At 28.1% G+C, this 10,929-nt stretch overlaps 1 protein-coding gene across 1 annotated transcript; it reads right to left on the bottom strand.

Annotated features, from left to right (window-relative positions):
- Window positions 1-4,401: 4,401 nt before the first annotated feature.
- Window positions 4,402-6,608, bottom strand: LOC101495619 (putative aquaporin PIP-type 7a). Its single transcript, NM_001364939.1, has 4 exons — window positions 6,213-6,608; window positions 5,155-5,453; window positions 4,867-5,007; window positions 4,402-4,786 (listed from the first exon to the last, which is right to left on the bottom strand). Exons 1-4 carry the CDS (start codon window positions 6,547-6,549, stop codon window positions 4,694-4,696), a joined length of 870 nt encoding a protein of 289 aa, NP_001351868.1. The 5' UTR covers window positions 6,550-6,608; the 3' UTR covers window positions 4,402-4,693.
- Between the last annotated feature and the right edge of the window lie 4,321 nt (window positions 6,609-10,929).

A 10,929-nucleotide genomic window follows, 5' to 3' on the forward strand; every position in this document is an offset into this window, starting at 1 on the left:
AATTGATTTATTAGATCGGTTAAATTTGAACCAATATAACAAGTCAAATTCAAAATTGATTTATTAGATAGGTTAAATTTGAACCAACATAACAAGTCAAATTCAAAATTGATTTATTAAATCGGTTAAATTTGAACTAATATAACAAGTCAAATTCAAAATTAATTAATTAATAAATCAATTTATTAAAATGATACAAGTCAAATTCAATTAGTCTAAAGATATTAAAATGATACAAGTGTATCAAGCATTTTCAATTAGTTCAAGAATAAAGTTTAGAACGTAATCTAAAGTATTGTCGAATCCCCACACCTCGACCAACAACACGAACACGACCATGGTACTTAGGTTTCCCAATGGCCTCCATCAATATATCTTTACGTCCATGTGGAACAAAGGTTTCTTGAGACGTTTGTTCAACCAATTAATCCTACAAGATATAATTTATAGATACAATCACTATCAAATGGAAGAACATTTACTTCCAGTTATTTATAGTTAACAAGTGCAAACGTCAATCAGAAGTGGCTCAAATAATTAGGTTGGGCTCACATAACATAACCAAATAAAGTCATATAAATTATATTCTAAGGCATATAAATCAGATTCTAAAAAAAAGATTGGCTCCATTTTATTTAATGAAATCAATATGTTAAACATTTAATTTCAATATAGTCATGTACATTTCACTACAATGACAACGAGGTAGGACTTGTGGTACTGGGAAGGGGTTGAGACAAGGGAACCTTCTTTCCTCTTATTTGTATATCTTTTATGTGGAAGGGTTAACCTCTTTACTCCAAGAGAATGAGAGAGGTGGTCGTATACATGGCATTAAGGTATATATGCATGCACCAATAATTTGTGATGATAGCTTTTTGAGTGTGAGAGTCACATCAAGTGAGTTTCAAGCATTGATAACAAGAAGTTGTGGGAGGATGAGATTGAATGGGCACATACCATAATGTAGATTGGAAAAATGCAGAAGCACATCTAGTTTAGGAGCAGTAGCTTGCAAGTTCTGATTTTGTGATGATGAATTGGTCCCCGCTTGATATAGGGGTGCTAAAGTGTAATAGATGCAGATTTTTTTTCCAACAACATGGAACTAGGACAATTCCTTATATTTTGGTTAATTGCTGTTAATTCACATGCATTATGACAAAAATGTAGTATAGCAAAGTTAAGGAGAACAATACTCAGTAGTTTGATAACTGGAGTTTAACTCAATCCATCTATTGGCTCCCATGTATCCTTTCTAGAATCATAACCCCTCCAACGCAAAGGCCAGTGGACATGACTCCACACGCAGAATACACATCTAATAATGTCTATTCTAACTTATCAGAACTTTTATGTTGACACTCCCTCCATTGGTCACATTACTATCAACAACATAACCATTAGAATCAGATTCACTTGAAATTGTAGATATTGAATCACTATCTAATTATGGCTGGTTAACAATCAAAGCAAACCACAACCAACTTGAAAAACTCAGCAATGTGGCATGCATAAACTTTGCACAAATCATCATATATAAATAATGAAATTTGTACCATTTACAATGTTTGAAAAGGATAAGGCACAGTGTACTTCATATTACAATATAGATCACAAGAAGGAATATTCTTCTTGTACCTGTCTGCAGTTACAAAATTATAAATACATTCAACCTTTTAATTAAGGCAAAAACAATCATAAATTACGTAAACTAAGCAACAATAAATAAACAAAAAAAAAACCTACATTTTGCGCAATTTGCATAATTTTAACTTTAGAAACAATTCAATCAAGAGGGTTTTCATCTTTAACATCAGATATAAACACTCTCTTCTTTTTAACAAGATTACCATGATCCTTAATAATCTGCGCAAATATTTCAAATCTCCAAATTTAACAATACCAAAAACAATCTACTAAAAATACAAAATGCAAATAACAAAATCAAACATTTTCACTGTGTCTTCAGCTCTATAAAACCACTGAGCAATGAAATACTGCTTCTTATCAGGAGTTTCAAACATTTCAATAATCCTTGCTATATAATCATCTTTACCATATTCAGCCTAAACAAAACGACATTCAACAAACATTCCCAACATATAAACATGTCCACAAGAATCTTCCATCACATTCTGTTTTCAATAGTTCAATAACTTGTATTAAAAATTGTGTATTTCGACTTCTTAATTGGTTTTTAAGTTACGTTCAAATGCATAAGTAATACATATTCTCATGTCTTACATAATGTCCTTGTGCAAATTGCAGGGACTCCAACTAATTACTCTTATTTGGGAATTTCCAAAGCACTATTTACTATGGTAGTTGATCTAATATGGTACTCATGTCTCGCTATTTGAGTTTTTAGGTTTGCATTCTGACAATTACATTGTTGGAAGGGACTTTTTTCTTTTCCTTACTCTATCTGCTTCTTGGCTATTTTTGTTAATCACTGAATGCAAGCCATTTTATTTATTTAGGTAGTCTTTGAAAGGTGTTTGTAAAACTTATAAGACATTAAAATTTTGTCCCTTATTTGAGTTTCTTCTTGTTTTTTACTTTCACTATTTTGTTTTTCTGAGAAATTCCTCATACATAAGATCTTTTTGATTAAGCTATGTGAGATAAAAAAAATCGTCCAATTGATCAATAGCAAAATCAGAAAATCATACAACAAGTCAATAGCAAAATCAACAAAATCCATAGCAAAATCAGCAAACTTAAAAGAGCCAAATATATTAGGTAAATGACCTAGAATCAAAATTGTTAAGTAAGAAACAAGAATTATCAAAAAAATTAGCAGAGAAATGAACAAACCTGTTTGGAAGAAACACCAAGTTTGATGAAAATTGTTCTTCTTTACCTAGACTTCATCGTCTGTTCAATTGAAAAAGAACACCAACTCAGGGTTAAAACAACGACAAAAGGGAATGAGACGAATTGAAATAGAAAAGATAAAAAAGATAGAAACAAACATTTGCTTGACGTAGGACGACACTACTCGACGGTGAAATAAATCGACATCAAGGACAATGTTTCTTGACAGATGGAAGGAGAAGAGAAAGAAGCTCGTCATCGGTGTGAAAGTAGAAAAGCGTTGCAGCCGATCAAGTCGTCAACGACGTTGAATTCGGTGTGAGGGAGATGAGTTCGTGCGTGAAGGGATGAAAATTATGAAAATGGTTCGAGCGCGAGGGAGATTATTCAGTGAAAATTTTTTCTAATTTATTTTAACATAGGGAAAATAGACTTGTTACATAGGTATGATATAATTGATCTAACAAAATTTATAATAATAACAAATTTACCATTACTTTTTTTTTTTGTTACATCTAGTTATCACAACCAATCTAAAATTACTAAATGTAATAAGATTTAATTGTATTAGTGGTATCAATATGAGACTCTTTGAAACAATAAATAAATAAATAAAATAAAATGAACTCACTAAATTTTGAAAAATTAATATTTTCTCATTTCATTCATACACTTCATCTCATTTTATAACACAACTTCAAATGTGCCTTGAAGAAGTGAGGGGAAAGAAAATGTCACATAGTTATGAAGAAAAGCTCATTCTACATTGAGTTGGTAGTGATAACGACTTCCATGTGATAAGGTAGTATCACATCATCCATTTATTTTTAAAATTTTATACAAATATTACGTAAATGAAAATATTAAACAACTCTTTGAGCATACAAGATAATATTAATTAAAAATACTTAATGTGATATGGAGATAAGTTTGAGTAATATATTATCAATAAAAATATGTCAGCATATATATCTTTTTTTTGACAAATGTCACTATAAATTTGCTTACGTTATCATAGTCACCCACATTTTAAAATGAGAGTTTTTAATGATAAATGAACAGATTGACCCTGTTTTTTCTCGGGGCTATGATGATTTTAACTTAACGGCGTAATTATAATTTTTTTATAATTTATTATCTGATGTTCATTTAATACTTTATCTTTTTAGTTAAATTTGTTCTATTTCTTTTAATCTATTTTATAGTCTTTAATAAATTTTTTTATGAAAATTAAATAAAAACTAAAATAATTAATAAAAAATTATAACCAATAAAAAAGGAATAAAAACATGAATGAATATTAAATGAAAAATAATATATATATTAATTAACCTTAATTCAACAAAACGAGATCAATGCATTATGAAGAAAGGGTGGTCCCGTGTTAGGTAACAACACCCCCACCCCACCCTACTCCCCTTTCTTCACAGTCCGGCAGTCCCACCATCGATTTCAAAATTCATTGACTCTATACCATATCTAGTGATAAAGAACACAAGTGTTGATAAAGAAACCGAAACTAGGCAAGTACTCTAGGGAAGAGGACAAAAATTCCAGTAAGGACAATCATAGGGTATAGAGAAAAAAAATATTCAGAAATGATTACTCGAGTGTTATTTTCGATTTGCCAAAGTACACAATCATAGCCTTACATCACACACGAGCTGGGCCCATTTCCAAGTTGGCCCATTAAGCAACACACACATGCCCTACCTAATAATCATAATAATATTACACCTTCTTTACATACATGTTACCGAAATACAACACTTGAAATTTAAATAATAATAATAATAATAAAAAACAGATCATGATGATGTTGTTGAATTGAAACCCACAACACTGCTTGATTGATCACGACCGTTTGATTTGATTACTTGGACTTAAAGGGAATGGCTCTGATTACAACTTGGTGGTATAGAGCTGCCAGAGCTGCTCCAATAAATGGTCCCACCCAGAAGATCCACTAATTAAAAAACAAGAGAGATATATGAGATTATAAATTAAAAAATTGAAAATAAAAATGATTATAATTTTAAAACGTACATGATCATCCCAACCAAGGTCCTTGTTGAAGATAATTGCAGCACCGAGACTACGAGCTGGATTAATACCGGTTCCAGTAATTGGGATTGTAGCCAAATGCACCAAGAACACAGCGAACCCAATTGGCAATGGTGCCAAAATCTGTTCATACCACAAATTAATTAGTTATTATTTTATTCCTCTAAAAATATAATATTATTTTTATTGAAAACCGCTAATTTTATATTGCAAAATTTGAGTAACGGAATTAATGAGAAATATAAAATTTGTAGCAATGTTTGGACTTACAGGGACATGAGAGTCTCTGGCGCTACGCTTAGCATCAGTGGCTGAGAAAACGGTGTAAACAAGAATGAAAGTGCCAACAATTTCAGCACCAAGTCCATCACCTTTGGTGTAACCAGGGTTCACAAAGTTGGCACCACCTTTAAGATCACCAAATCTTGTTTTTCCTTCAAACCCTTTCACAACACCAGCACCACATATAGCACCCAACACTTGCATCACCATGTAGAACAGTGCCCTAGTCAATGACAACTTCCTCGCCAAAAATAACCCAAATGTCACCGCTGGATTTATGTGACCACCTGCATCACACATTATTTCACCTTTTTATTTTTTTCTTAATCATATACAAAACTATATAGGATTGATTACGACACAAATACATTTTTATATTTTATCACTTTTATTTTCTCAAATATTACATGGAAATGGTCTAAATTTCAAATTTGTATTCAAGGATCACATATCACCTATTACAGAAGTCCATGCAATTCAAATCCTGCGTCCCATTTCAAGAATTATATATACTTTTTTAATAGAGAATTATATATACTTTACTTCAAAGTTACCTATCCACGATTAATAATTTTTGCCAAATCTACCTATAATAATTTAAGTTTTTCTAAATTTAAATTTCAACTTAAATCAACATAATAATTATAGTTATAATAATTATAGAGAACTACACGACTAACCAATTTTGATGAGACTTTTTTTTTACAAATTTGGAACTAAAACTAGAGTGTTTTCAAAATTTAAATATAAAATAATTTAATTTATAAATATAATTAGTATAAAGAGTCTTTATTCCGTAAAACATAACAATTTTTATATAATTCATATTTTTAATAATTATTTTTAAAATCAGACATAATTATTGATTGATATTTTGCCGATAAAAATTTTAACTTATATGAAAATTAAACTCAATTTAAATACATAAAACATGAATGAGTGGTTAGATAAATAAATCTCTGTTTGATTGAATTTATGGAATAGTGGAAGATTTAGTTGAAATGTACAGCAATCCATTATTAAGAAAAATAGAAATAGAAAAAGACCTGAGATTCCAGCAGTACAATAAACGAGAGCGAAGATCATGCCACCAAAAGCCCAAGCAATTCCTTGAATACCAACGGTTTTACACTTGGAACTTTCTCTAACAACACCCATGACAGTTAAAACCGTGATGTAAAGAAAAAGAAAAGTGGCAATGAACTCAGCTATCCCAGCTCTGTAGAAAGACCATGAAGTCAGCTCCGACGGCTCAAAAAGTGGAGCCGGTGGTGGCTCCTGGTAATCCTTCGGTTCATCTTGGCTCTGAGCCGCAATCCCAAGCGGCTGTCTCTCTGGGAATTTGTTGGCTCCCAAAGACACATCTTGTTCCTTCGCTTCCATCTCTTCTAGATGCTTCTCTTCTGTTTTCTGTGACTGACCTGAATGAAGGGATAAGGAGCGGATTTATAATACGAATTGGTTTGAGTTTAAGGAAAGTGTGGGTCCTACTATGCGTAATATACTCTCTTTTTTTTTGTAATGTATTACATTCAAATATGAGATTTAATATAATAATATTGATCATTTTTAGTTGAATCAAGTATTATGAATAGTATATTTAATTTTTTATTTATCGAGTATTTTAAAAAATTAAAGATAAATAATATTGATAATACATTATGTAATACACTTTTAGATATATTTTTTATTTATTTATTAAAATTAGTATGAGTTGCAATAAATTTAAATACAATTCACATAATCTGATTGGACTTATGTGAATTTGAATTATAATAAGAGTGTCTTGAAATTTGTTTTATAATGTGTATTACTATCAATGCATGGAAAATAATCTCTAAAAATATGATTTGTAAAATGATGACAAGTTGAACATACAACTTAGGTGAGTGAGTAAATTTTACTTAGACTACCATTATAAACAAATCACTATAATTAATGCTTAAAAATTATCCAACACTTTAATGAAAATCGATAATAATTTTTATATATAACATATAATTTACAATTTTTATTTTTATAGATAAAATAATAATTTAATTGATATCGATTAATTTAAAAAATATTTTTTTTCATCAAATTAATATTATTTTAATTCTAAAAATAAATATAATATTAATGGGAATTTAGTAGACACATTATCGTTAAATTTAAAAAATGTTTCTTAAAGAATTTGTTAGTCTCTTCCATCTTTTAATGTTTGATGGATGAGGACCAATGAGTGATGAAAGATTAGTTGGTTTGATTCTAAACACATGTGGTAAGATCCACCATGTTCCGCGCAGTACTGGAACGTTGATTACTGAGCAGAACAAGTTACAAGCGAAGGGTAGAAAAGGAAGGATAAAATAGAATTGCTGGTCCAAATTCTACGTGTACTTTGGCTGGTTGACATTGTGGTATGGCAATTGTCAAGTGTTTGCGTCTCTGAGTTGACACGTGTTGCTATATGTATTTTGTTACAAGATATATATTTTTATTTAAACAAATTGTGGTTTTTGAGTCATTGGAATAGGAGAAATCTAAAATTCGGTGAGAGAGATTAATAAAATAAAATTATTATTATTTTCAAATCTTCTCCAAATAATTTGTTATTAATTAAAAAACTTATTAGACACACTTGAATTAAATAAATTTTGGTGTAGTTAAAATTCCAATTGCATTAATATAGTGGACTTGAATTATAAATCCAATGAAATAAGTAAAATTAATAATATACATGTTTTATATCATGATATGACATAGTAAAGTTAATTATCATATTCGTTATCTTCATGATGAGACAATCATTAAGTACGAGATACAATTAAGTGCATTTATGCAGTGTGAACGCAATATATACGTATTATGTATGATTCAATATTCACTGCATTTAATTATATGATGAACAATGTTTTTTTTTAAATATTAATTTTGTTTTCAATTTTATTTATTTTTAATTGGGATATATATACGATAAATAATATTTCTTCAGTGATTAATGAGATATATTTTAGTTATTAATAGTAAAAATATATATTCTATTAAAAATATTTTTAATTTAAAAAGAATCTCTGCAAAAAAAAAACACAATATGTTTAATATATATGTCAAAAGTTATGTTACAATAACACAACATTAAAACATTTTTCTTTTTGGCAATATATAGGTACACTAGATGTTAGCCAAAAAGCAAATGAAACATTAATATAAAATTCTTTACGCATTATTATGTTAAATTAATCGTACTATACCTAATGCACATTAGTTTAGTAGCATTGATTAGTCTCAATGACATGTCTAGATAACATTAATTAATAAAACAAACGGTTCTTTTAGATTTTAATTAATTAATTCAAGGCAAATTTGTGGGTATCTTTTGCAATAATATTGCTTTGTCATTCTACTCTGGCAAAAAAACCCTGGTTAGAGAAGCATCACCCTCCAGGCAGATTTAGGGTGGCATGGCCCTCATAAATCCTTTATGTTTTTGTGTTTGTAGATAAAATTAAGAAACATTTACAAAAATAGCTAAGCAGCTCAGAATACCTTTTTCAAATTCGAATTATGCTTTCTGTTTGAGAGTGGTGATTACATGTCCACTCATTTTGTTTGACAAATAAATATGAGTTTGGTTTTACATTTGCAAAGATAATTTTGAATAAAATTTATTTTGCATGATACTTTAGTTTATTTCTAGCTAAATTAATTTCATCGATGATAAATAATAAAAAATCAAACATAATGTTCCATTACAAACATACTTTTAGTATTTTGAATAATAAACCAAACATGCTCTAATTTATTAAATAGTTTTCTTAATAAAAATCTTTTCATCCAATTAGTAAAGAGTTGACCACATACACCTTGTAAGATAAATATTTTTGCTAACGGTTTAACGATTTTTGAGCTTAGATGTATATCTTTACTTTGATAAAACCTAAAGTCAAATTCATCTAATATATATATATATATCATAAAAAAATTAATCCGAGGTATCAAACTTATGATTTGAAATATTTTTTAATGGATTGGTATGCATTTCTCGATAGATATTTGAGTATTAACTTTTTCTGTTACATTATGATGGTTGGAAATTCATATTTATGTTGTATAAAAAAAATCATATTTATGTTGTATAAAAAAAAATCATATTTATGTCCAAATATTTATTTATGTTACCAAAACTTTTCGTATTTAGACCAAAACAAAAGAAAAAAATTGTTTTAATAAGTAAATATTTATTTTATTTTCTGCATTTACCAATGCTAAAGTATTTTTCCCACTGTTTTTGTTAGGAAATTTTATGCTAACAAACCTTTTTATGTTAAAAAGGTTATTATTTCGACATAGCACGCTACTATATATTATTAAGAATCTCCGTAGATAATAGTAAAATTGAAAATAAGTTTTATAGGATAGAGTGATAAAATAACACAGCATATATAAACTGATTGTGTGATCATTGATAGGTGTCTCTTTCATTTTGGAGAATCATACCACATATTTGAATAATTGTGAATAAAATTAATTTTGTAAAGTGGGCGGTTATTTTTTTCCTGCTTATATTATAGTATTATCATCATTCTCAAAGAAAAACAACCAGTGACATAACACCAAATGTTAAATTATGTCATATAAATAAATCACATGAGACCGTCAATGCAATTAGAGCCACGGGTTTTTGTTAACAAACCAATTATACTTTGTCTTATGTCATGTGATAACTTATAAAATGCCTAATTTGCCTCTAATATTTTACACAACTTCTTCAGTCCTGTGGAAAATATACAAAATATGCTTACGCATTTTTTTGAATGTAGTACATACAGAGTTCATCTATGGTACGAGTGACAGATTCTAGTGGTAGCTTCTTTTATTTTTTTTCTTTATTTAAAGAGGTGATTTATAATTAATTTTTTTAATCTAAAATCATCATCTTAAATTGTTTTTTTATATAAATAAATAATTTTCACACTTGTTTAATTTATTTTTTATTTCATCATCTTATTGCGATGTTATTTTGATTTTTCGTCTTATTGTAGTTATAATATTATTTTGATTTTCATTTTATTACAGTATTCGTTTGATTTTATATATTGACATATCAATTTTGATGTAATATAAATTCAATTAATGATTTTAATGTCTTTAATATTGTAGTTCTAGAAGCATAGATAGTTTAAACACATCAAATTTATTATATATACGTGAGTTTTATCACAATTATAAATATTTTATTATTTTACGCTATTAATATGAATATTGAAAGTGTATTTGTATATTTATTATTTTTATTTTTATTAATTTTAAATTATATTATTAATCGATGTAACTTTTATCGATTTAGATTATTTATATAGAAGTCACGTAAAGAAATAAACTATATGGAGAAAAAAAAAACGGTATGACTAATTTGTTATTAATTGTAATTTAATAGACATACACTACGATGTAAATTAGTTTTTATTTATATTCTATCTAAGATGACTAATCATACTTATCGCCCACTTTATATCTTTGGGATAAAGTATCATATTCATTTGGCAATTTATTAATTAGTGGTTTCAATCATTGAGCTGTAAATTCAGGGCTGAAACAGGGTAGCATAGAGGTGTCATAGTCACTCACTGCCACCCCAATTTTCTTAACTTCCAATAATATACCAATACATACATTTTTTATTTGGTTTTTTTAAAATACAATGATAAAAACAGTCAATAAATATCATAATCATTTATGTTTAATTATATATATATATATATATATATATATATATATATA

The sequence above is a fragment of the Cicer arietinum genome, chromosome 2 (assembly GCF_000331145.2).
Source record: "Cicer arietinum cultivar CDC Frontier isolate Library 1 chromosome 2, Cicar.CDCFrontier_v2.0, whole genome shotgun sequence".
Classification (NCBI taxonomy): domain Eukaryota; kingdom Viridiplantae; phylum Streptophyta; class Magnoliopsida; order Fabales; family Fabaceae; genus Cicer; species Cicer arietinum.

Coding starts and splice junctions, on each gene's coding strand:
- LOC101495619 (NM_001364939.1), bottom strand. CDS start 6,549: ATGGAAGCGAAGGAACAAGATGTGTCTTTGGGAGCCAACAAATTCCCA. Junction 5,008..5,154: donor CCAGAGACTCTCATGTCCCT/GTAAGTCCAAAC, acceptor TGGTATGAACAG/ATTTTGGCACCATTGCCAAT. Junction 4,787..4,866: donor ACCTTGGTTGGGATGATCAT/GTACGTTTTAAA, acceptor TTTTTTAATTAG/TGGATCTTCTGGGTGGGACC.